General features: G+C 41.0%; 1 protein-coding gene and 1 long non-coding RNA gene across 13 annotated transcripts in view; one reads left to right on the top strand and one right to left on the bottom strand.

Annotated features, from left to right (window-relative positions):
* LOC138760870 (centromere protein J-like) overlaps positions 1 to 27,914 on the bottom strand; it is a 221,397-nt gene that overhangs the window by 53,934 nt on the left and 139,549 nt on the right. For 9 of the 11 annotated variants that reach the window (XM_069932115.1, XM_069932117.1, XM_069932116.1 and 6 more), the window contains 3 exons: positions 25,627 to 25,779; positions 21,416 to 21,544; positions 2,084 to 2,195 (listed from right to left, as the gene is read on the bottom strand). In XM_069932115.1, coding sequence (XP_069788216.1) covers positions 2,084 to 2,195; positions 21,416 to 21,544; positions 25,627 to 25,779 — 394 coding nt within the window. Of the gene's footprint in view, positions 1 to 46; positions 238 to 2,083; positions 2,196 to 21,415; positions 21,545 to 25,626; positions 25,780 to 27,914 lie in introns of those variants that run through there. The other 2 variants (XM_069932126.1, XM_069932121.1) reach the window with 2 other exon arrangements.
* The window catches only part of LOC138760877 (uncharacterized), a 102,158-nt gene continuing 82,192 nt past the window's right edge, over positions 7,949 to 27,914 (top strand). For both annotated transcript variants that reach the window (XR_011355930.1, XR_011355931.1), the window contains exon 1: positions 7,949 to 8,948. This is a non-coding gene — a long non-coding RNA (uncharacterized lncRNA). The remainder of the gene's footprint in view (positions 8,949 to 27,914) is intronic.

Below are 27,914 nucleotides of genomic sequence, written 5' to 3'. Positions count from 1 at the left end.
AGGGCATTAAGGATGAGATTGCCAAGGCAGTGATGCATACCATTAATGAATCCATCCCTTTCCAACTGGAGAGTGATGCCTCTGACGCTGAACCAAGCAGACAGGCCTGTGGCATTCTTTTCCTGGACCCTCCAGGGTCCCAAACTCAGGCACTCGGCTATCAAGAAGGACACACAGGCTATAGTGGAGGCTGTGTATCATTGGAGTTATTTTCTGGCCGGCAGGCTGTTCACCCTGCTAATGGACCAGAGAGCCATTTCATTTATGTTTAACAATAAACAGCAGGGGAAAATTAAAAATGACAAGATATTGAAGTGGAGAATTTAACTGTCCATCTACAATTATGAAATCTTGTACCAGCCTGGGAAGCTCAATGAGCCACCCAGTGTCTTGTTCTGGGGTACCTGTGCCAGGGCACAGGTAGATCTCCTCCAGGCCTTCTACAGTTGCCTCTGCCATCCTGGGATCACCAGGCTCTATGACTTTGTGAGGGCCCACAACCTCCCCAATTCTGTGGAAGAGATCAGGGAGCTGACCTGTAACTGTTTGGTCTGCGCGGAGTGCAAGCTGCCCTTTTACCGGCTGGAGAAAGCTCAGCTGATCAAGGACATGCCCTTTTGAACGTCTCAATATGAACTTCAAGGGCCCCCTTCTATTCATGAATCAGAACGTGCACTTCCTGAATATTGTGGACGAGTACTCACATTTCCCATTTGCCATTCCCTGCCCATGGTCATTAAAGCCTTCCACAACCTCTTCACCTTGTTTAGATACCCTGGTACATTCACAGTGATATGGGCTCCTCATTCATAAGTGAGGAGTTGCACTAATATTTCCTATCCAAGGGTATAGCCACAAGCAGAACCACTAGCTACAACCCCCATGGGAATGGGCAGGTAGAAAGGGAGAACACCATGATCTGGAGGGTAATCCTTTTGGCCCTCAAGTCAAAAGGGATGCCCATCTCCCAGTAGCAAGAGGTCCTTCCAGAGGTGTTACATACCACCACGTCCCTACTCTGTACTGCTAGAATGCCATCCCACCTGAGAAACTGTTCTCCTTCCCTAAGATGTCGGCATTGGGAACCACGTTTGCTGGTCTAGCTGATGATCTCAGGGCGAGTGCTTCTCCGCAGATACGTTAGGACCCACAAGGTGGACCTGCTGGTCGAGTAAGTCCACTTCCTGCATGTGAATCCCTAATAAGCCCATGTACAGTACCCAAATGGACAGGAAGACATGGTGTCCACCGGGACCTGGCTTGAGCAGGGGCCCCAGCAGAGCAAGTGCACCTAGAAGCTCTTATCAGCAACCATCCACACAAGTGACCACTTGAACCCACCACCACTACCCCTCTGGCCTCTGCCCCCACCACCCTCACAATCATGAACTGAGCCACCAACACCCCCATACCTCCCAGAACCCGTTTGGACCAAAACAGTTCAGACCCCGGACATTCAGCCCACCGTCTTACAGGAGCGGACGACACAACTGGTACTGTGGCAATCTCAGAGTCAGATAAAGCCATTGGACCAACTGAATCTATGGACTATTAAAGACTGATACTCTCCCACTTTACTCCAGGTGAAGGAGGGGATGAATGTGGTGGAACACAGTTGTGCAGGTGTGACCTCACTAGATTGTAAAGGCTGGCCCTCCTCCGACCCTTTAACTCTTCTCCGTAGATTCCTAACCTCCTTTTTCCATACTAGGCTTGGATCTGGGCCAGCAACATGTAGAGATATGCCCAATATTTTTGGACATTAAAATCTTTAATCACTCGTTTCATGTCTGCATTGATTGCGCCACAAGCTGGAGTCAAGGGAGCACAAAAATGATCATGTACAATGGCAGATTGTGGTTGCAATATGTATGAAATAAACAGCATTACTCACCAAGGCAACTATGAGCCTGTTTTTCGTGTGAGGAAGGAATAGGCAAGATGGTGCTCAACCATTCAATTAAACCACATTTAATCCACAACTTTCCCACCAAATTCCCAAAGTGTTCCTCTTAAGCCAAATTAAAATTGAAGACAAATTAAAATGTGATAGTTAAAATTTGAATGAAATCAGAAATCTTACCCCTTGCACATCCAGCAGCATTTGCTCTTTGGAACACACTTTGATTCAAGCTTGACGCAGATAACTTTCGCTCATGTCCTTTTTGATGATTTAACATGGGTTGTTGAATATTCTAAAATAGATTTAAAGTGCAAGTGTGTTAGGCAATAGACATTCCACATCAGAGATATTGTCAATATTCTTGTTTTGCCCTGTGCACCACCTTACAACACGTTCTCCTCTTTCTGTAACACTCAATTTTGCCCAGCTAGGAATATGAACAGTCTCAAAATCAATTATCATCAGTGGTAGAAAAAGAGTGGTCCCAGTGATGCTGCTTGACCCTTTGATGGTGTTTGGCTTCAGATTCTAGCATCAGCTGCATCCTGTGTGTCTGTTAGTGTGCTGCAATGCCAAATCAGTTTGCCTCTCTAAGATTTCCTCACCATATTCTATAAAAAAAACTTTTATGAAGCATTTTTGTTTAAATAATATTTGGGATCGGGCTTTTGGTATGTGTTAAATAAGGGAATGAAATTGCTTCTCCATTTCAAAATCAAAATAGCACATGGCAGCTTTACCTCAGCACAGGAATGTTTCACATCTATTCTTATTTATTGTGATCCTAAAAATATTTGATCATTCTGAAGGAAATTGATAGGTTCTTGATTAGCCAGGGCATCAAAGGTTATGGTGAGAAGTGGGGGCAGTGGGGCTGAGTGGGAAAATGGATCAGTTCATGATTTAATGGTGGGTCAGACTCAATAGCCTATTTCTGTTCCTAGGTCTTATGGACTCCAATTTAAAGTTTAAATCCACTTATTCAAGAAGATCTTGTAGATGCAGATTTTGCTTATTTCTACGAGACCAACATTCATAGAGAGGTAGTAATTCCGACAGGCTAGTTTTAGTGGGGGACCTTAATTTCCCCAATATTGATTGAGACTCTCTTAGAGCCAAAGGTTTAGATAGGACAGAATTTGTTTGATATCTCCAGGAGAGTTTCTCGACACAGTATGTAGATAATACAATCATGAAAGGCGTCGTACTATATCTTGTATGGGAAAATTGGTAGTTTCAGTTTAAGACCATTTTAGGAACAATGATCATAACTCAGTAAGTTTTCAAGGTAAAGGATAATTTTGGACATTGGATGATAGTGCAATGACCAGAATTATCCTTATCCATAATTATCCATAAGGGAAAACTGATTACAAAAGTATTAGGCAAGAGCTGGGGAGAATAGAATGGGAGTCCACATTTGACATGTCGGAATTGTCTGAAGGCCAGTGGATTTGAATACATGACCAAAGTGTTCTCATGAGGAGAAAAGACAAGGATGGTAAACTTGCGGAAACCTTGGATGACAAGAGATTATGCAAATTTAGTCAAAAAGAAAACAAAAGCATATGTAATGTTTAAGAGGCTGGAATTGGGTAGGGCCTTTGAGAAATATAAAAAAATTCAGTTTCTAATACATTTAATTTATGGGATGTGATGAAAGTGTATTTACATGGACAAATAAAAAGTTACACTTCTAAAGTTAAGAAAAACTATTTGAAAGAAGTAAAACAATTGGAGACAGAGGCAAGTAACTGAGAATAAACGAAGATCCCTTATAAATAAAAAGTTTCAACACAATACTTTGCAAACATATAGAACAGAGTAAGTGATTATGAGAACTAAACAGAAGTATTATGAATTAGGTGAAAGAACACAGTTTTAGCATGGCAATTAAAGACAGAACAAACATTGAGAATGATTACTGCAACTAAGAATGATTCAAATTTAAATTATCACAAACCTCAAGAAATTAATGATAATTTTAAACAATTCTATTTAAAGTTGTACAAGTCTGAATCTTTGAAAGACAATGGCAAACTAGATAATTTTTTTATTCCAAATTAATTTAACTTAATTAAGTTTAGATGATCAAAGAGATTTGGCTGCACCTTTTACATTGACTGAAGTTAGGGAAGCATAGGGTTCTTTAAAGAGTAATAAGTCTCTGGAAGAGGATGGTTTCCCGCCTGAATTTTACTAAGAGTTTAAAGATTTATTAATTCCTCATTTATGGAAGTATTAGCTCAGGCAGATGAAACACATACATTACCGGAATCTTTTAAAACAGCAATAATTACAGTGATTCCAAAAAAAGATAGAGATCCTTTAAAGACATCTTCATATAAACCTTTGTTAAATGCAGATTATAAAATAGTTGCAAACAAATTAGCAAATAGACTGGCAAAATGTTTACCTAAGTTAATTAATATGGATCAAACTGAATTCGTTAAAAAAAGAAAGTAAGCAGATAATGTGACTAGATTGATGAGTATAATACATTTAGCACAGAAGAGAGGAGAGCTGAATGTAGCAGTGGTGTTAGAGGCCGAAAAAAAACATTTGATAGATTAGAATGGGAGTTTTTATTTAAAGTGCTTGTTAAGTTTAGACTGGGACAGACATTTATCAACTGGATTAAGGCGTTATATAACGGACCAAGAGATAAGGTAGGGACTAACCCTAATGGGGAAGTCTCTAACCCTAATGGTGACCATTGTCACCAGCTTTATTCATTTTGGCAATAGAACCATTGTTGAATTGATTAGGTCTGATTTTGATATTAAAGGTTTTAGAGTTGGTAGAGAGGAACATAAGATTAGTTTATTTGTAGATGATGTAATAATTTACTTGACGGAACCAGACTCTTCATTACACAAATTATATTCAAGATTAAAAGAATATGGAATTGTATCTGGTTACAAAGTAAATTGGGACAGAAGTGAGATTATGCCTCTTATCGTGGGTGATTATATACAGTGTAAAAGGTGATTAAATGGCCAGTAAATGGAATAAAATATTTAGGGTTTTGGATAACAATTTAAACAACATATTTAAATTAAATTGATGAAGATTTAAGAAGATGGATGGGATTATCTATAACCTTATTAGGAAGAGTAAATTGTATAAAAATGAATATTTTTCCGAGGATACAATATCTTTTTTAAACATTGCCTATTTTTATTCCACAGAAATTTTTTCAGGAATTAAATAAATATTTAAGAAAGTTTCTTTGGGAGGGCAAAATGCCAAGAGAATAGCAGGCTACACTGATCTACAAGTAAACCAGGTCACAGAGGTGCAGGCTCGCACTGGGCTGACTCACAATGGTCCCGGTGGGAGGGAGGGGTGCAAAGAATCGTGGGAGTGGTGCTGAAAAGCTCTCGGAAAGTTCCAGTAAAGTCAGTTGGTTGGTTCATCTCACTCACAGCTTTTCTGTGTGGTTTTTTCCTTTCGTTCACTGCACAGCATACCAACCACAGTGGTGACCCCCAAAGGTCCAAAGTGGCATTTTGGACACCATGATGAATGACACGAGTGCTCAGAAAGCAGTCTCACTGAAGCTGTTGACCTTTTGGACCTCACAGCCACTAGTCTGGTTCGAACAGGCTGACGCCCAGTTTCAGGTCAGGCAGATCACTGCAGACTCCACAAGATATTACATGGTTAGTTCACTCGACCAGGAGACTGTCAGACAAATCATCAAGTAAAAAGCTGACAGGTATGAGGCGATTAAGGCACTCCTTATCTGCACCTTTGGCCTTTCCCGCCACAAATGAGCGGTATGGCTGCTCCCACATGCATAGCCTGGGCAATTGCACACCGTCTACCCTTATGAATGATATGCTGATATGAACGGATGGCCACTGGCCTGCTTACTGTTCGAGCAGATATTTCTCAAACAGAAGCCGGAAGACATCTGCCTACTCCTTGAGGACAATGACTTCAGTGACCCACACAGGTTAGCAACCTGTGTGGATGTCCTGTGGCACGCCAAGCAATATGGCAGGGCATCTGTTGACCTAGTTGCTGCATCACACACAGTGACTCGTCTCTCTCCCATTCCACCGAGGAGGCTTGTGACAGCCGGAGAAGGTGGAGACTCAAACAAAGAGCAGTGGTGTTTCTACCATCAGAAATGGGGTTCTGGAGCCCACCGCTGCTGTCCACCTTGCTCCCATCTGGGAAATGCCGGGGGCTGGCAGTCAATGGTTACGATGATCAGCCACCGATTCAGCCTCATTTACCTATGGGACCAGCACTTCATTGTGCACACAGAGGTCAATGTCTTGGCCCCCTCAAACCAAGACACCCACACCTGGAAGTCGGGACTATCACTCACCGCTGCCAACAATAACAGCATACGCATGTATGGGGTGCAAACCGTTCTGCTCGAGTCCGGCTCTTGCCGTTTTACCTGGACCTTCACTTTGGCTGACCCACTGCCTCCTGGTGGACCTGAAAGGATGCTGTCTGGTCATTTCCAAGACCTTCCAGACCTTCACCCTTCGAGAAGTTAAGTTCCTGGCTCCCCACCTCAACTCCGTAAACTTATCGGGCAACAAGTTTGCCAGAATTCTTGCAGGATTCCTGGCCATTATAATGTCACAGTTCTCCACCACTGTCCTGAAACATGGCGTCCAGTACCACATCCCTACGTAAGGACTACTGCTACATACCTAGGCATGCGGGCTTCCTCTCGACAAGCTGCGGCTTGCCAAGGAAGAATTCAGGAAGATTGAAGAGATGGGAATCGTTTGGCACTTAGACAGCCCTTGGGCCTCTCCTCTACACATGATACCGAAGACTTCTGGGGGATGGAGACTTTGTGAGAACTACCGTCAGCTCAATGACACCACAAAAGCCAACCGATACCAGATTCCCCACATCCAAGACTTCATGGCCAATCTACATGGAGCGAGGATCTTCTCAAAAATCGATCTGATGGAGGGGTACCACCAGATCCCCTGCACCCCAACGACATCCCCAAGACTGCCATCATCACTCCATTCAGCCTTTTCGAGTTCCTCCACATGTCATTCGGCCTCAACAACACACCGCAGACTTTCCAGAGACTCATGGATTGGTGTGGCACGGCCTAGATTTTGTTTTTATCTACCTAGATGACATCCTCATCACCAGGCATTCATGACAGGAGCACCTAATACACTTGCATCTTCTCTGCCAGTGACTGAGCAAGTGTCTACAGCATAGCCATCAATCCAGCAAAATGTCAGTTTGGCCTGACGGTCATTGATTTCCTTGTGCACCACATCGATCGACATAGGGTGATCCCTCTTCCATCAAAGGTTGAGACTATTCATAAGTTTGCCAAGCCAACTACAGTCAAAGGTTTGCAACAGTTTGTTGGGATAGTCAACTGCTACCATCGGTTCCTGCCATCAGATGCCATGATCATGCAACTTCTTTACAAGCTGCTGTCTGGAGAGACCAAAGAACTCAGCAGGGACGTGGAGTCTTCGGCAGCTTTTGACTAGGCCAGAGATGTTCTGGCCAATGCCACCCTTCTAGTGCATCCATGTGTTGATGTGCCCACTGCCCTCAGCGCTCGCAGCAGCCCAGTGGCAGGATGGCGAGATACCAACCTCCTGCACTGCAGTCCCAGGGCTACAGCTGGAAGATGTGAGTTTTGGGCCACATCCAAAGGCACACTTCTCGTGACGTGTCCTGGCTGACCCAGGCCAATCGTTCCCACTGCATGGAGTCACTGCATCTTCGATGCTCTACATGTGTTGGCCCACCTATCCATCCAGGCAACAACTCAACTGATCGCAGACTGATTCATGTGGCATGGCCTGCATAAACAGGTCGGCCACTGGGCCATAATTTGCCTGCACTGTCAGACATTCAAGGTGCAGAGGCACGTGAAAGCCCCTCTTCAGAACTTCCCACTGACACACAGATAATTTGACCAAGTCTACATGTACATCATCAGGCAGCTGCCAGTTTCCAGAGGCACCATGTACCTGTTCACAATGGTGGACAGGTTCACTAGATGGCCAGCAGCTGTCCCGGTGTCGAACACTTTCATGACATCCTGTGCTAGGGCCCTCATCACAATCTGGGTAGCCTGTTTCAGCCTTCCTTCCAGTATCACATCAGACGGGGCGGGGGGGGCACAGTTCATGTCTGGCCTATGGGCAGCGCTGGCATAGCTCCTAGGGATCTAATTACATCACACCATGGCCCACCACCCACAATCTAATGGCCTGGTGTAAAAGTTCCATTGGCCTTTGAAGATGGTCCTCATGGCATGCTCCAAGGTTCGGATTGCGTGGGTGAGCCGCCTTGAGCGCTCCTTGGCATCCACACAGCACCAAAGGAGGATTTGGCCACGTCCTCTACTGAGCTTGTCTATGGAGCTTTGCTGACAGTCTCTGGAGAGTTTGTGCCAGAGGCTAGCGGCCAGGAGGAAACACCTCGGCACATCTAACATGACTTCGTGAGAAGATGAGAACCCTGGCCCCTATCCCAACTTCATGCCATGGTCCAGCTCCATCCAACTTACAGAAGGATCTTGATGACTGCGAATATGTCTTCATAAGGAGAGGCGTGCACTGGATGCCCCTTCAGTGCCCATACAAGGTGTAATGACACAATGGGATTAGACTTTGGGGGTAGGCAGGAAACATTCATGGTCGACTGCCTTAAACCGGCACACCTTGACCTCAACCAACCAGTAACTGTTCCAGTCCCACAGTGGAGAGGTCGGCCTTCCAAACATATGAACTGTGGACTTGGCACCTCTGAACACCAGTTCTGGGTGGGGCTACACTGATCCACAAGCAAAATGGGTCACAAAGGTGCAGGCTCACACTGGGATGACATCACAATGGTCTGGGTTGGGGGGGCTGCAAAGGATCATGGGAGTAGTGCTGATAAGATCTCAATGAGTTCCAGTAAAGTCAGTTGGTTGGTTCAACTCACTCACAGCTTATGTGTGGTTTTTTTCTTTTGTTCTCTACAGCATTCGGACCATAAGAGTTTCTTTAAAAAATATTAACTTGGAAATTTGAATTGGCAGGTTTGCGACTTTCAAACTTTATATTATTATGATGAAACACAACTGAGATTTTCTTCTTCCCTTTTTGAGGAGGGAGAAAAACCAGCATGGATTAAGTTAGAGGTGGATAAAATAGAGGAGACAATACCTGACGATTTTATATATAAATGGGAAAATAGATTAATAATTGGAGATAGAGAAATGCCACTGTTGAAACATTTGATTAATATATGGAATAAGGTCCATGTTCAATTGGGAATGAGGAATTATAGGATACCTAAAATGCTACTGATACATTGATTTCCTTTTACAATGAATAACAGTCTTCTTATATAAAAAAATAATTGGTTTAGTAAAGGAATTAGGAGAATTGTGGATTGTTTTGAAGGAAGGAACTTAATGACATTTGATCAATTAGTCTAAACACTAAATTCAGTTGTGAAGGTCGCCTTGTAAGTAGCCAGGAAGTATATAGCAATCCGACTCCCTCGTATGATGGAATACAGAAACACATTGTTTCATTTCCTTGGAGAAAATCATCTACAATTTACAGAAGTAATATGACACATTCGTTGAATTGTGGCAACCGTATCTGAGGCACATAGGTGTACAGATATAATTCACCCCCTCCCTCTCCAAATAAGAGAAAAGAAACAATCCTTCCCAGCAGGTAAATGATTAAGAGTATGATTAAGAGTAAGGGAATGTGGCACAGACGACATGTATTTTTCTCCCAACCTGTTTTTATTTAATGTTTGAGGTCGTCCAGCCTCGAGGAGGATTGTGGTCTTTGTCAGTATTTAGGCGGTTTTTGGTACTGTATTTTTGTATTTTGGTATTTGTATAATTTAATGGATAGGGAGGGGAGGGTATAAGGAGAAGGAAATAAGGATTCTATAAATCATATTATGTGAAAAGAGAATGTAAAATTCTGTTTATTGGATTTGCTTGAGTCTTTGGAAAATTAAAAATAAAATATTCAATAAAAAATTTGGTGCCCATATCTACATACTATAGATATCACATTATGAAATTATCCCTTAACCTCAAATCCTTATCAACTCCTTGGTGTATATTGGTTTAATATTGTAGAGGCAAAATTTGATGAAATTGATTGTAATTTTAGTAACCTGATGTATTTTTCTTTTTCTTACTTTTCTATTTACTATCCATTTCTTTTTTTTCTCTACTTAATTCTTTTTATTTGTTTTACTTTTTGGGTGGGCTATTATTTTGGGGGAGGGTGTGGGAAGGGTTGGGGGTATAAAATAAAATACTATATATGTATTATTGATTAGATTTGAATGGAAGACAATCCTGTATTTAGATATTAATACATGTATTAAATTTAATAAAATATTTAAAACAAAGAGAAATATAAGGAAACAGGAGATAACAAACCAGAAAATTGTAAGTCAGTGAGTGCTACATCAATGGTGGGGAATATATTGGAGAAGATCATTACAAATAGAGTCTACTTGCATTTAGAACAGCATCGACATTAGAGATAGTTAACATGGCTTTGTGTGAGATAGGTTATGTATAACAAATCACTGAATTTTTAGTGCGGTCATGGAGATGATTGATGAGAATAGGGCAGTGACTGTTGTATACATGGACTTCAGTAAAGTTTAAAATGATGTCCCTCATGGTAGGTTAATCCAGAAGATTAAGCCACATGTGATCTGTGGAGACTTGGTAGATTGCTTTGCTATAAAAGATCAAGGATTGTGGTGGAGGGTATTCTGACTAGAGATATGTGACCTGCAGAGATGGGACCTCATATAAATTATTATTCTATAGGGAGGGGAGATGTCAGGAGTAAGATTTTCCACACAGAGAGTAGTGGGTGTCTGAAATGCATTGTCAGGGAGGCTGGTACAATAGGGACATTTAAAAGTTTCTTAGACAGACACATGTATGCAGGAAAAGTGGAGGGTTATGGGTGTGAGGTAGGGAAAGTTTAATTTGTTGAGTAGGCTTATGTAGGTCAGCACAACACCGAAGGGTGAACGGCCTGTACTGTGCTGCAAAGTTATATGTTCTGAGTGTGAGGTATTCCACTTGGGGAGATCAAATGTAAGGGGAAAGTATACAGTAAATGGCAGGACCCTTAGGACTATTGATGTACTGAGACATCTTAGGGAGCAAATCCATAGCTTTGTGAAATTAGCCACACAAGTAAGAAGGATGGTAAAAAGCAATGTACTGCATACTTGCCTTTATCAGTCAGAGGACTGAATATAAAAATCAGGTTATAGCTGTATAAAACTTTGATTAGTCCATATTTGGAGTACTGTGTACATTTCTGGTAGCCACATTACAGGAAAGATATGGAGGCTTTGGAGAAGGTGCGTGAGATGAATATCTCACCTGAATGTGGTCTGGATTAGAGAGAGAATTATCTATAAGGAGAAAGTTGAAAAAAACTTGCATTGTTTTTTTCTTGAAGAGTCAACAACTGAGGGGCAACCCAATAGAAATATATAAAAGTATGAAGGGCATAGATGGGGTTGATTAGAGACTTTTTTCCCAGATTGGAAATATCTATAAGGTATAGCTTTAAGATGAGAGGGGGAAAGTTTAAAGGAGATTTATGAGGCAATTTTTTAAATACAAAGAATGAGAGGTGTCTGATATGCACTGTTCTGGGTAGTAGTGGAAACAGATACAACAGCAAAATTTAAGAGGCATTTAGACAGGCATTCAAAGAGGAGAGAAGGATATAGATCATGTGCAGGGAAAAGGGATTAGTTTAAATTGGCATTGTGGTTGGCACAGACCCAAAGGGCCTGTGTAGTGGTTAGCAAAATGTTATTAGAGTGCGAGCAATCTGGGTTTGAATCTGGAAATGGCTGTAAGGAGTTAATCCATCTCTGCAAGTGTTTCCTCTCATGTTCCAAAGAAGAACAGGGATGGTAGGTTAATTGGTTACGTGGGTGTATTTAGGCAGCATGGGTTCGTGGGATGGGAGGATCTGTTATTCTGCTGTATCTCTAAATTAAAAAATAAAATTGAAAAAATTAAAGCAAGTAAATTAATTTAATAAATGGGAGTAGAAGAAGGTCAGTTAGCCTCCTGATCTTGCTTTGCCTTTCAATATCAATACAATCATGGCTGATTAGATTTTGACCTCAACATCACTTTCCTGCTCTCTCCCTAATAACCTTCCCCCTACTCTCTGCCCCCACCCCCTGTGGCTCAGCTTTCTTTCTATATCAATTCCATCATTCTGGGAATTAAAAAAATTGCATCAGAATTTCCCAAATTCAATGCTCAATGTCCTTTGCAATGTTTCATTAGCCTTCGTAATTACTTGCTGAAACTTCTTTCCAAATCATTATGCTTCAGGTACTGGGATCCACAGATCTCTTTGTAGTAAAAAACTTTGTAGCCTCACTCCATTTAAATAATAGTTTGCTGTTTCATTCCATCCAAAGTGAATAACCTCTCACATTCCCACATTATTTTACATCAGCTGACTTCCTGCTTCCTCATTTCACCTTTACAGTTCTTTATCTCCCTCTCAAAACTTGCTAAACTTCTGATCTGTACAATGAGATAGACAACAGACTCGCCAAGGCAAATAGCGCCTTTGGAAGACTACACAAAAGAGTCTGGAAAAACAACCAACTGAAAAACCTCACAAAGATAAGCGTATACAGAGCCGTTGTCATACCCACACTCCTGTTCGGCTCCGAATCATGGGTCCTCTACCGGCACCACCTACGGCTCCTAGAACGCTTCCACCAGCGTTGTCTCCGCTCCATCCTCAACATCCATTGGAGCGCTCACACCCCTAACGTCGAGGTACTCGAGATGGCAGAGGTCGACAGCATCGAGTCCACGCTGCTGAAGATCCAGCTGCGCTGGATGGGTCACGTCTCCAGAATGGAGGACCATCGCCTTCCCAAGATCGTATTATATGGCGAGCTCTCCACTGGCCACCGTGACAGAGGTGCACCAAAGAAAAGGTACAAGGACTGCCTAAAGAAATCTCTTGGTGCCTGCCACATTGACCACCGCCAGTGGGCTGATAACGCCTCAAACCGTGCATCTTGGCGCCTCACAGTTTGGCGGGCAGCAGCCTCCTTTGAAGAAGACCGCAGAGCCCACCTCACTGACAAAAGGCAAAGGAGGAAAAACCCAACACCCAACCCCAACCAACCAATTTTCCCTTGCAACCGCTGCAATCGTGTCTGCCTGTCCCGCATCGGACTGGTCAGCCACAAACGAGCCTGCAGCTGACGTGGACTTTTTACCCCCTCCATAAATCTTCGTCCGCGAAGCCAAGCCAAAGAAAGAAAAAAAGATATTAACAGCATATCTGAGATAGACTTGCTCTCTTCATCCAAATCATCAGCATATATCATAAATAATTGAGTCCCAGTACTGATCTCTTTAACACCTAACTAGTCACTGAATGCCAATGTGTTTATGGGCCATTTACATCATCTTTCTGTTTTTGGTTAGTAAATCAATTCCCTAACCATGCCACCTCAGCCCTGTGGACTCTTACCTTGTACAACAATCTTTCATGTGATACCTAATGAAATTCCACTTGGAAATCTAAATACCTATTGGTTCCATAGATCCATAGAACACTACCGCACAAATACAGGCCAATCAGCCCTTCTAGTCTGTGCCAACAACATTATACTGCATTCATTCCATACCCCATGTAGACCTTTACTATCCATGTATCTACCAAGTTTATTTTTAAAACTTAAGAGTGAGCCTGCATTTACCACGTCAGATGGCAACTTGTTCCAAACTCCCACCACTCTGAGTGAAAAAACTCCCCCTAATCTTCCCTCTAAACCTTTCCCCTTTCCACCCTAAATCCATGTCCTTGTATTTATCTCTTTTAATCAAGTGGAAAGAGCCTACTCACATTTACTCTGTCTAGACCTCTCATAATTTTGTAAACCTCTATCAAATATCCCTTCATTCTTTTACGCTCCAAGGAATAAAGTCCTAATCTGTTTAATCTTTCCCTATAACTCAACTCCTGAAGATCTGGCAACATCCTAGTAATCTTCTCTGTACTCTTTTAATCGTACTGATATCCTTCCTGTAGTTTGGCAACCAGAACTACACACAATGCTCCAAATTTGACTCACCAATGTCTTATACAGCCTCACCATCACATCTCAACTCCTGTACTCAATATAAATTTCCTTTTAATCCAGCCTGTTTCTTTTGCCCGTGAAGGTTTTTTTTTAAATGCTGAAATTAATTAAAGTCAGGTGACACAAAGGCACTGATACTGCAAAAGGGAAAATTGCGTTTTAGCGCAATGTCCTCTAAACAGAGCATCAACAGAGACATAACTTTGGTGGCTAAGGGATTTGGGTGAGGTTATGGAAATGATATCAGAATTAAATTAATTTTGTAAGACAGGCAAGACAAGGTAGATGATGTGTTGCAACTGTAACTGGAGCGGATGGAAACCATTAGGATCTAGGGCAAGTGCATCTTAGTAATGCCAGCAGATCAATGAACTTTGATGTCCAAGATTTAGATTCTGCAATGCACAGTGGGTGTTTGAAGTAGGTAGCTATGTAAAAATGGATGCACAGGTTGGTATCATTCAAAATTCTTCTGATTCCAGAACTGTTCCCACAAAATGAAAGATAGCAAATGCAACCCCACTATTTAAGAAAATAGGAAGAGATAAAACAGTGAACAATAGGCCAGTTGGTTAGATATCAGTTGCGTGGAAAATTATGGAATCTATTATTAAGGAAGTGGTAAAAGGGATTTTGAAAATAATATTAGATTGGGCAGTCAGCATGAATTCAAGAAAGGAAAATCATGTAGTGAGAGATTGAAAGATGATGATGTTCATAGGGCCTGAGGAGTTTTTTAGATATAAATCACTGAAAATAAACATTCAGATACAGCAAGCAAACAAAAGTTTAAATATAAGGGTAAAGATTAATTGCTCTCGTTATAAAATTGTACAATACTGTGTATAATACTGGCCTAAGGAAATAAATACTTTAGGTGGGCGTAGTGAAAGTTCAGCAGACTGATTCTTGGGATTGCACACTTGTCAGACTGTACTTATATTTTCTGGGGTTTAAAAGAATGAGAGGTGATATAATTTAAACATACAAAATTCCTAGAGGTTGACAGGGTAGATCCAGAATTGCTGCATTCCCTGGTTTGGGTGCCTGAGATTCACAAGAGTCAGTGGAAATGTTGCAGTTTTGAAGAAAGCTCTGAGCCCATCCTTGAATCTTTTCCTTTGTCTCCCTGGTCATCAATTTCTCTGGTAGAATTCAGAATAGAGTATTTGGGTTTGGCATGTGAGGCATAAAGGGTTTGGCATGTGAGTTGTGCAGCCTGCACAATAGAACCAAATGAGACTAACTAAAGCCTTAATGCTGCCAATGCTAGTCTAGAAGTAGACTTTGATATTGATTCACTATCCTTCTAGTGAACTTGGAAAATTGTGTTGATGGAATCATTTCATTGTCTTGACGCCCTTAGCTGGCCACTGTAGTTCAATTTTCAGGAGGACATGGAAGATTACTACTTCCCAAGAGATTGTAAATTATGTGCTGAGTATGATGATTTAGTGCAAAAGAGAGATAAAGAACAGAAACAGGCCCTTGGACCCACTGAGACCGCATCGACCATGAAGTATTCAATTACAAACCTCTGTGTTCTTCCTACATTCCCACTGACTGCTGCCCATATCTCCCTAAACTCCACCACACCCCTTGCACATTAAGCTAAATTTACACTAGCCAATTAACCTACCCACCTGAGTGTTTTTGAGATGTGGAAAAGTACCTGGTGTCACAGGGAAAAAATGCAAACTTCACCCAGACTGCACCAGACATCATGATGGAATCTGCAGCACTGGAACTGTCAGGCAGCAGCTCTACTAGCTGTATGTACCATTGTGCTCCCTTAATCTTCAGATACCCTTTTCCTCAGTCAACTAAAGGCTGAGCTGGTTGCATTGAAGGTGGTGGTGATGTTCAACATATTGACTCATTTGTTTCTTTTTCTTAAAATGACATTGCAAAAACTTTTAATTGATTCGGCAGATCAGTTGAAATTATGGTAATTAACATGGTCCAAAATTACATGTTAAAATTAAACTTTCAGTCAGTCTTTCCTTGCTAGCATAGTACTGTACCCATTTCACGTATCATCCTTTCACTTAAATGAGACCAAGTTTTTCCTTTCTTTTATCTGTGGTAAACAACCAACACAATACAGTAAAACTCCTGGTATCTGGCACCCATGAGGATTGGTAGATGCCAGATTAGTGAATTTTATGGTTGCTTGAAGTTTTGTGTTGTCTTATTGGCGATCTAACTGTGAAGCACACCAATTTTAAACTTCTGTATTTTTTATCAAATTATTTTCCGCAATTTTTTTGCCGATTGCCTGAGGCTTCTATTGCTTGAATTCTAGATAACAGGGCTTTTACTGTATATTGCTTTAAAAGAGAATTATCATTTTGGTCTGAAATTTCTATGGTGGCCACACACACCAACCTTCCCTCCATTGACTCTATCTTCACCTCCTGCTACCTTTGAAAAACTGTTGACATATTCCCAACCCTGGTCATACTCTTTTCTCCCTCCCACTTTGGCATCAGATAGATGAGTTTGAAAACATGCACCTCCTGATTCAAAGACAGTTCCTTTGCTGCTGCTATCAGGTTCTTGAATGGACCTCCCATGTGTAAAAAATGATGCCTTACATTGTTCAACTGCACTTTTCTCTCATCTGCATGATTGTTTTCTTGTAAGCCTACGCTTTTATTCTTGCACTAGCTGCTGTATTACTTTGAGATTAAATAGTACAGAAAACAAAGGTTTTCATTGTATCTCACTACAGGTGACTCAATTCCAGATGAATCCAATATGCTTAAAGTAGCCAGTTCCTGTTTCAACAGGAGTGAGAAGAGAGCAGACAACTAACCAATCCTCTCCCAGGAGGCAGCTTGCTCATTAATTCTTTCGATGTGGATATGTTGCTCAGATTTTAAGACCACTTCCAATTCAGCAGACCTCAAAATGCTAGTTCCCAAATTATGTATCCACTGGCACACAGAAATTCTGACCATGTCTTCTTTCAAAATGTTCCAAGTCCATCCTTCAGCTCTTCATTGGGATAAATATATTCATGCTTCCTTCATATGTAAATGAAAGCTTATCCCATTTCCCTTGATCACTATCCCAGATGGAGATGCACACTCTGATCCTTTGTTACCTAATTCACTACCCGCATACAAGCAGAAAAAAGGCCTGGAGATCAAACAATGGACTTTGATTGGTATGGGCAAGTTAGGCCAAAGGATCTGCTTCCATGTTGTATAACTCCATGACTCTGCAAATGTGTGACTAAGAAGACGATAAAGGCATTCACCAATTGAAAACCATGGATGAACCAGGAAGTCATTCTAAGCTGAAGACCAGGATAATGGAATTTAAGTCAGGAGACTCAGTCCACTACAAGAAATCCAAGTCCATGCAATCTCCATAAGGCTATTACAGAAATCAGGAGATGGTACTGCATCAAGCTTGAGACATAGCACATGGAGCCTATGACAGACTATGCATGCTACCATGGAATACAAAGCAAAGCCCAACAGCACAGAATACAACAGCAAACACTCCCTGATGATTTGAACATGCTCAATGCTCATTTTGAACACAGAGTCAACAAGGAGGTGATATCCACACTAACTACTCTAAGTGATGTCGTATCCATGGTCACTGCTGCTGAAGTCAGTATGGACATCCTGCTTTCTTAGTCTTCATTAGTCTTCACTCTATCACTTAAAGATCTCCTTAATGGAATGAAGACTAATGCTCATGATGGCGCTGGCTGAGTTTACAGTCCTCCACAGCCTTTTCCTGTCCTGTGCATTGGCATCTCAATACATGCCAGTGATCCAATGAGTCAGGATGCTCTCCCTCATAACACCCATAAAAATATGCAAGAGATTTAGGTGACATACCAAATTCCTCAAACTCCTAATGAAATTTAGCTGCTGGTGAACCTTCTTCATGAATGCACCAACTTAATGGCCTCAGGATAAATCTTCAGAGATGTTGACACCCAGGAATTTGCAGTCTTTTATCCTCTCTACTGCTGACCCCAAGATGAGGACTTGTTTGTGTTATCTTGGTTTCCCCTTCCTGATGTTCACAATCAGTTCCTTAGCTTTGCTAACATTGTTGTGCCACCACTCAACTCGCTGATCTATCCACTCCTGTATCCTTCCTCAATGCTGACTATGACTCCTCTGACGACCATACGATCATCGGCATATTTGTAGATGGAATGTGAATTGTGCCTAACTACACACTAAACCACAGAAGACAGAGTGTTGGAGTAAATGGGTGTTTCTCCAACTGGCAATCCGTGGTAAGCAGAGTGGCACAGGGGCCAGTGCTGGGCCAGTAACTGTTCAGTATATACATTAATATTTTGGATGAGGAGATGAAGTGTAGCATATCTAAGTTTGTTGTTGACACTAAGTTGAGTGGAAAAGAAAATTAAATAGAGATATGTTAAGTGAGTGGGTGAGGGTCTTGCAGATGAAGTGCAATGTTGAGGAAGGTGAGAAAGGAAAAACAGTAGATCAGGTTGTGATTTAAATAGTGAAAGATTGCAGTTGCCATCATGCAGAGAGACTTGGTAGGTTATGTGCATGAATCATAAAAAATTGGGTTATAGCTGCAGCAGGTATTCAAGAAAGCAAATGAAATGTTAGCCTACGTTGCTAGAGGGATTGAATTTAAGAGCAACGAGGTTCTGCTGCAAGTGAAATACTACATTCAGTTCTGGTCACAAGGAGGTGATAGCCACACAAACTATTACAAGTGATGTTATATCCATGGTTACTGTTGCTGTAGTCAGTATGGACATCCTGTGGGTAAGCTCCTTTCTTAGTCTTCACTCCATTAAGGACATCATTAAGGACTCTAGTTTTAGAGTCAGTACAGAGGAGGTTCACTAGGTTGCTTTCAAAAATAAAGGGGTTAGCTTATGAGGAAAGACTCAGTTGCTTGGGACTATACTCGCTGGATTTCAGACAAATGAGAGGGGATCTTTTCGAAACATTATCAAATTCTGAAAGGGATTAATAAATAGAGGCAAGAAATTGTTTCCACTAGTAAGTGAGATCAGAATTTGGAGACATAGGCTCAAGATTTGGGAACTTAGATTTAGGATGGAGATGAGGTGGAACTGCATTTTGCAGGGAGTAGTGAATCTGTGGAATTCTCTGCCCAAGGAAGCAATAGATGAATAGATGAATTTTTGTATGACTAGTGAATAAGGGTTATTGGAGAAAAGGCAGGAGGGCAGAGCTTCAAGAAGGCTATTATGAGATCAGTAATAATAATAATGAGTTTAAATGATTATCAACTGGTGGCTATGATATCCACCTCCAAGAAGTGTTTTGACAGGCTGGTCATGGCTCACATCAACTGTAGCCTCCCAGCCAGCCTTGACCCACTTCAATTTGCCTACTGGCCAAAAAATCCACAGCAGCATCATTCTGCCCAGCTCTCTACTTGGCCCAAGAGCACCTGTATACCAAGGACATCAACATTAGCCTACTCTTCATAGATACAGCTCTAGTCCCCAGAAAACTCATCCCCAAACTTCAGGATCTAGGCCTCAGCAGCCCACCACACCATTTCCACACTTGAGCCCTTGACTTTCTGTCTAACAGACTGCAATCAGTGAAGATGGGCAACATAATCTCTTCTATTATCACACTCTACACCAGCACTTCTCAAGGATTTCAAATAATGATTATTAATTTTATTGAAGAGGAACAGTAAATGTCCATTTATAGACAAACATAAATATATTTGAGATCAAGTTGCTATACATTTTTTGATGAAGGATATGAATACATTTTAAAATTAAGTCTGGGAATAGTTAATTCATTGTGGAATTTAAACATATGAATGGCAATGAGTTATTGAAGGTGAAAAACATTGTGTATTTAAGGTATAAAGCAAACTTCAGGAAGAACTCAGCATCATGGAGTCGTATACAGTAACATGCCCTTTGGCCCAACTTTCCCATGATACCCAAAATGTACCACTTTTAGTTGTCCCACCTGCCTGCCTTTGGCGCATCTAAACCCATCCTATCCATGCATCCCTCCAGTATTTTTTTCCCAAATGTCCACCTCCTTTGGGATTCTGTTGCTTCCACTTATCACCCTCAGTGTAAAAATGTCAAGCAGCACCTATGGAGGCAAAGAAATGGTTAATATTTTGGGTCAGGACTGAAAATTAGAGGGAAAATAGTTGGTATACAGAAGTGAAGGGGAGGGTTAGATAGGCTGTTTACATGTGGAACCAGATGAGGGGTTGACAACAAGCAGATCAATTCAGGTGGAGAATGTTGCAATGAAAGCTGATAGATGGAACCAGATTAGGTGGCGTAGATGTGCCAGTTGGAAACTGATGGAGAGAAGTAGGGGATAGGAAAAGTAGGGGATAAGGAAGAAACACAGTTGGATTCCTATATGGATAATATGTAAATAAACCAGGTTGGGGAGGAAAACAATGGGAGAGCGATGAAAAAGTCAAACTAAGTGAGAGAGAAAAGATGCAGAGATGGTCGCTCAAAAATTTGTGGGTGTGCAAAAGGAACGCAGCAAAGTGGATTACTTGAAAGTGGAAAATTCAATGTTCATACCATTTGGCTGTAGGCTATCCAAGTGGAATATGAAATACTGTTCTTCCTGTCGGAATTTGACCTCACCATGGCTGTGGAGAAGGCTGAAAACAAGTAGGTATGTGTGGGAAAAGGAAAGAGTGTTGAAATTACGTACTATTAGAGTTCAAGATGTCCATTGTAGGGAGAGTGCTGTGCTCTACAGAACAGTTGCCTGGTTTATACTTGGTCTCATTGAAATCAGAAAAGGTTGAAGAAGGAATGACATAACTGATGGTGGGTATCCCACTGGCGACAGGTCAGAAATTGGTAAGACAGGGTAAAAGTCCAGAAGGGGGAACACAAATGTAAGGGGAGTGCTGGAAATATGAGATCGGCCATGGTCTTATAGTCTGATGGCCTCTGCTGAGGACAGAGGGCTCAGCATCAGAAAAGGAGAGATTAGAGTGGAAGTGGGGAATAGTTGCACATTTGGAAATCAGAATGGTGAAGTAGAGCAGGTAGAATAGCTGAAGGGATAGGGAGAACTATGGATAATAAAGGTAGCAGCATGTGTATTTTTATATAAGCAACCAAATTATTTTCATGGTTCATGGTTCTGTCACACCCTTCTACAACTAAGAGAGTGAAAGCTGCCTGGGATCTCTCCCAGACATTATATGATGGGAGGGACTTTTGTCAGATGTCAGGTTAGTAAACAAGTGATAATGTTCATAACAACTATAAACTAAATACCATAACACTTTCTGCCATTGAATTGAGATAGTATAAACTTAGTAATGTATTGCTTGAATTCCCTATTATAATACCTTCAGTTCTGTAATCACCGGGGTTTGACTTCTTTCAAGAGGCATTCTCCTTCCAGTTGGGGTTGAGCTTCTGCTTCTGTGGCTCCACTGGACTGTTTGTGTTGTATCTCTACTGATAGCTTCTGATACCTGTACAATATTGAAGGTGATATATTTGTTTTACTATGACACATCACCATACAGTAAGAAGCACACATTTAATCAGTGTCATTACAATAGAATTTGCTGCAATGATTTGCTGCTCTGCCTTCAGTACCATAGTCCCCAGAAAACCCATCCCCAAACTTTCAGATCTAGGCCTCAGAAGCCCACAGCCCACCCCCACAAATGAGTCCTTGACTTCCTGTCTAACAGACTACAATCAGTGAAGATGGGTAACATTATCTCTTCCACTATCATAACACAGGACTCCTCAGTCCAATATCATATACCTTCTACATATATGTCTATACATTCAAATACCCTTCCAACTCCATCTTCAAATTTGCCAATGGCACTACAGTAGTGGGTAATAATGTTGAGAGAGAAAATAGGAAAGAGATTGAGAGGCTAATGGCATGTGCCAAGATAACATCTCTCTCAGCATCAGTAAGTTGAAGGAGATGGGGGCAGTGTCCACATTCCTGTTCACATTAATGGTGCCAAAATCAGAAGTATAGACAGCTTCAGGGCCAACCTGGGATAAGAACAATGAAGCAAAGGTCAAGAAAGCACACCAAATGCCTCTATTTATGGGAAGTTTAAGGAAGTTTGACATTTCCTCATTGTCCCTCTGCAATGTCTCCAAAACATCACTGAGAGAATACTTGCTGGTTGCATTAGAGCATGGTATGGAGCTGGTCTGCTCTTGCTCAAAATAAACTATAGGGTAGTGAATACAGCTCAGAGCATAACACAAACTTCCTTCCCCTCCATCTGCATCTTCCTTTGTCTTACAAGGGTAACTAACAGGAGTCTGATTGCTGCAGGGAAGAAAGTGTCTTTAAGCAGATGGCATGTGTTTTCTTATGCTTAAGCCTTCTCTGCAATGAGATGAGAAAGAAGAAGAAGAGAGTGTGTATGGGGTATGATGGGTGTTTCAATATGTTAGTTGGAAGGGATCGGCAAGAAATTTATTTCAGCAATGTATTACCTGTTCCAATCAGAGGGACCCAAACCAGGTCTTCATAGGTCAAGAGAAAGATGGGAGTAGGACTAGGTATTACAACTGATGAGAGGTGCTGGTCCGACCTGTGCCGGGATAGTATGACCACAGTCGTTAATGCAAGGTACAGGCTGGTCTAGTAAAACTTTTTGCACCAGTTGTACATAACCCCGCAGAAAATCCATAGATCAAAGCCAGAACTCTGAATTGTTGAGAGAGGGGCCCAGAACACGTGATCGTGAAATTGTGAGGAAATTTCGGGATATAAAATAAATTGGGATAAAAGTGAGGTAATAAAATTTGTAAAAGGAGACTATTCACAATGTAGGTAAGTGTTGCATTTTAAATGGACAGTAAGATATTTAGGTATACATATTGATACTAATTTGAAAAATTTATATAAATTCAATTATATCCCAATATTTTAAAAAAATAGAGGAAGTCTTAAAGAAATGGGTAACTTTACCGATTACATTAATTGGGAGAGTTAATTGTATTAAGATTAACATTTTTCCATGACTTTAATATTTATTTCAAACTTTAGCTCCAATATTATTAAAGTGGTGTTGCAGCCAGGACTTTTGTACATGCAACCCGGTCATGTGCCAAGAATGAGGCTCTTTTGGGTGGATCTAGGCCAAGTCCTGGAAAAAATTATAGGTAAACAGTTCCCTCAGGACCAGAGGTGTTCCTGCTGGGGAATATAATGGACATAAGGCTGAAAATGAAGCTGTCCAAATTTAAAATCCAAATTGTTTTCATCGCATTGGCAGTGGCCAGGAAGTGCATTTCGGTGATCTGGAAGTCTGACTCTATTCTTAGTATCGAGCGATAGAACAACGAAATGCAAAGTTGCGTTCCTCTGGAGAAAATAACTTACAATCTGAGAAACAAGTACAGCACCTTTCGGAAGATTTGGCAGCCATACATGCACTACATAGATGCATGGAAGTGATTGTTCTACCGTTCCCTGCTGCAGCTCCCTCTCTCTCGCACTGATCCTGATCAAGGAAAGTCAAGAATGAGCACCGACCCGGAAGCAGTCCGTGGAGCCATGATGGTCCCTGTTTCTTTTCTTGTTTCTTTTTATTTGTATTCTTATTTATTTCCTTAATGTTAGTGTTTGTTATTGTTATCGACTTTGGAGTATGAATGAATTGTTTAGTTTTTTAGGTGGGGGAGGGGGATGAGCAATGATGCGGGCTTGTATATACAGTCAAAGAGAAAAGGAATATATGTACATGTATAGTAGATTGTGAACTGCCATCGTTGGCAGGTCGCGGTATATGACTACAAGCCTGTATGAAAATTTATAAATATTCAAAAAAAAATTTAGGAGTAACACTTTCAAAATTCCCTAACAAAAGTAATTCAGGATTTAAAGGAAAGTTCACTCCTATTATCCGTTGCAAAAAATTACTAATAGAAACCCAAAAGGGGTTGACCTTTGAACAAGACCACATAGAATGAAGAAAAGTTCCAACTTCAATAATCTAGCAAATGACTATAAAGTCTTGGTAATGATACTTGTGGTTGAGTTAAATAAACTAATAAATCATCAGCAAATCAAATAATTTCATGTTGTATTTGATTTATCTCAAATCCCTTTAACTGTTGATTATCTCTAATTTTTTGTCCAAATGGTTCTATAGCTAAAGCAAACAAAGCAGGTGATGAAGGACTAGATCTATTTGGTTAGGTCAATTTTAACTTGTAGTATTTATCCAGTAAAAAAATTAAAATTATTCTCCATTGCATTTGCATGTTTATCAACTTTAGCTTCAATTTTATTCAATTTTTCTTTAAAAACTTTGAATTTAAATTCTTCTTCTTCTGTGCTTGTATCTTCCTCTTCACTTGCAGAATCACCAGAATCATCTTTCATACTATGCAAGTTTTCTTCTTCTTCTTGCTGTAGACTTGGAACACTGGACTGGCCCTTTAAGAGGGGTGAAGATTTTTTTTCCCTTTAAATTTTCCATCCACAGTGCACATGCACGACTTCTCACACATGCGCGTTGTGGTAACAGTCATTGTGACAGCGCCATCTTTGCAGAGAGCCGCAGGGATGGCTCTGTGAGATGGTCCCTCTCCAGGGCTGTCCTTGACGGGTGCAGGAGAAACTCCGATGGTCGGTTTCGTTGAAGAGGTAGGCCCAGGTTCCTTTTCTTTCCTCGGCTCATGTTTTTCTTTCAGTGTAGTTTTTAAACTGTTTTCTTTTCTATTTTAAGTTGTTGGTATTTTAAAAGAACTTTAAAATAGCTTTAATAAATAAAAACTTTACTTAATTAACACTTTTTAAATTAAAATCCCCAGGCGTCATAAGGGTAAGCTGCGTCCTCTATGGCATCACGTGATCTCTCCCACATGACATCACTACTGACTGGTTCTCTGAAGTTTCATTTCTCCAAAAACCACTTCATGAAGCAAATGGTTTTCTTTTTGACCAGATGTCTTTCTGAGTAAACATTCATTGTCTTCAGTATTTCAATGGAACAATCAACTTTAGTTTTATTCCTCTGTTTACAGCTGGACATAGCAGACACAGTGTCTCTCCAGAAAATGGTGTTCTCTGTGTGTAAATGTCTTTGTGTTCATTTCCTTGTTTCCAACCCACAAGGTAGCTCTCTAATATATAATATATTACAACTTAAAGATTAATAATAGCATAATTCTGTTACCAGAGGTCTAAAAGATCTTGGAGGGCATGGATAAGGCAAATGGTCAGTCTTTTCCCTCGGGCAGTGGAGTCTGCAACTTGGTGAATTAGGTTTAAAGTGAGAGGAAAAAGATTTAAATGGGACCCAAAGGGCAACTTTTTTTTCTTTTACAAAGGATGGTGAGTATATGGGACAAACTACCAGACAAAATGGTATTGGTAGAAACATTTACAACTTGGATAGGAATGTTTTGATAGATATGGACCAAACTAGCAAATGAGACTAGCTTGAAGGGAAAAAGCTAGTCAACATGGATGAGTTGGGCTGAAAGGCCTGTTCATGCTGTACTGCTTCATGAATCTATGACTCCTTTATAAAACATAGTGGGTAGTTCTGACAGTACTTACCAACTTGGGATGAATTGTTGATCTATCCTGCGAGGGAGTCTTCTGTCCGGTTGGTGGTGTACTTCTGCTTCTTAAATGGACAGAAGATCTCTCTTGGATTTCTTGCAACGGTCTTTTCTGAATTTCAGCGCTTTTCACCACTTTTTCTGAAAGCTATGATACAGACAACCTATGTTGAGTTCCTTTTCAAAAAAATGTCCTTCATCTTTTTTATTGTCCATTTCAGACAATTCAGAGGATAGTGCTCTATGTTGGGTGGCATGATTGACAAAATCATACTGGAAGCAGGTTAAAGAATTGAAGTTAAAGTCATTGAGAGGCTTGGCATCATGCCTCAGTGTTTCAATGAAGTAGTATTTGCATTTGGTTTACCAATGTCTATCAGCTGACGTGGTTACATAAATTGAAACAAGTACAGATAACATGATTGAACGTATTTGTGAATTTTTAAATGGCATTTTGAACACAAAGAAGCTTTTTTTAAATATTTAACTCCATTCATTGTCCAGCCTTCCCACTGGGATTTTGAACAGGCTACTTCCCATTGTGATTCATGTTACACACATTCATTAAGTTTGCAGATGCTGTGATTGTATCAAATAGGTTTTATTTCCTTGTTGAGATTCTTTTTAAAAATGTTGATGCAGCAGCTGACTACCTCAAAAACAACAATCCTTGAAAGATATGTAGGTTGGCTTTTTTGGCTAAAAGGTAAGAAAACCAGAATAATGATTGTCAAAAACAACAGATTCAATTATTATGATTTTATTTTTAAAGACTGGATTTTGCATTTACATGATATGCAATACCAGCATATGAACCAAAATGCCTGAATTCAAATTTCCAGGAAAATTTCTCATCGGAACACAATATTCAGGGCGAATGGTATTCGGATAAGAGGAACAAATGTGCAGGGAACATTTGCTTGATTTGGAGAAGAGGTGTTTCAGTGGGTTTCTGAAAAATGGGCATACAGAGGTCACCAGTCAACAGAGAGACAGAGCATTTCCTTGAAATTGGGAATTCTTCCTAAAGTGTTAATCATTATAGGTAGGCACAACATCTCCATCGGGCACACAAAACTCAAAACGGTCAACCAGTTTACCTATCTCGGCTGCACCATTTCATCGGATGCAAGGATCGACAACGAGATAGACAACAGACTCGCCAAGGCAAATAGTGCCTTTGGAAGACTACACAAAAGAGTCTGGAAAAACAACCAACTGAAAAACCTCACAAAGATTAGCATATACAGAGCCGTTGTCATACCCACACTCCTGTTCGGGTCCGAATCATGGATCTTCTACCGGCATCACCTACGGCTCCTAGAACGCTTCCACCAGCGTTGTCTCCGCTCCATCCTCAACATTCATTGGAGCGACTTCATCCCTAACATCGAAGTACTCGAGATGGCAGAGGCCAACAGCATCGAATCCACGCTGCTGAAGATCCAACTGCGCTGGGTAGGTCACGTCTTCAGAATGGAGGACCATCACCTTCCCAAGATCGTGTTATATGGCGAGCTCTCCACTGGCCACTGTGACTGAGGTGCACCAAAGAAGAGGTACAAGGACTGCCTAAAGAAATCTCTTGGTGCCTGCCACATTGACCACCGCCAGTGGGCTGATATCGCCTCAAACCATGCATCTTGGCGCCTCACAGTTCGGCGGGCAGCAACCTCCTTTGAAGAAGACCGCAGAGCCCACCTCACTGACAAAAGACAAAGGAGGAAAAACCCAACACCCAACCCCAACCAACCAATTTTCCCCTGCAACCGCTGCAACCGTGTCTGCCTGTCCTGCATCGGACTTGTCAGCCATAAACGAGCCTGCAGCTGACGTGGACATTTACCCCTCCATAAATCTTCATCCGCGAAGCCAAGGCAAAGAAGACACAACAACAAGGGCTGAAGGGCTCATACTATGCTCTATGTAAAGCTTAATTATATTATAATTAGGCATGATTAATTTTGTTTAAATATATCTACTAAAATGAAAATGTCCATACTACGACTGATTCCACCTGCATTGAATTCGTCCATCGTTATTGAATGAAGATCTACCGGGACCAATGCCTGAAGAGGGCGCACAAAATCAGTGAACTGGTGCGGACTCGAAAGGCCGACATGGCCTGTTTCCGCTCCGTAAATGGTTATATGGTTATTTAGGACTGCTATTGATTTCCTTTTATTACTGATTTATTAAATTGTTCTATTTAAAGTGATTATATGAGCAGTTTGATTACACATCTAAGAGCCAAGTCTCTGTTAAGACATTAAAGGCCTGGAA

Source organism: Narcine bancroftii, chromosome 4 (genome assembly GCF_036971445.1).
Source record: "Narcine bancroftii isolate sNarBan1 chromosome 4, sNarBan1.hap1, whole genome shotgun sequence".
In the NCBI taxonomy this organism is placed as follows: Eukaryota; Metazoa; Chordata; class Chondrichthyes; order Torpediniformes; family Narcinidae; genus Narcine; species Narcine bancroftii.
Note: the sequence above shows the minus strand (reverse complement) of the source record. Positions and strands in the feature narration are given on the sequence as shown.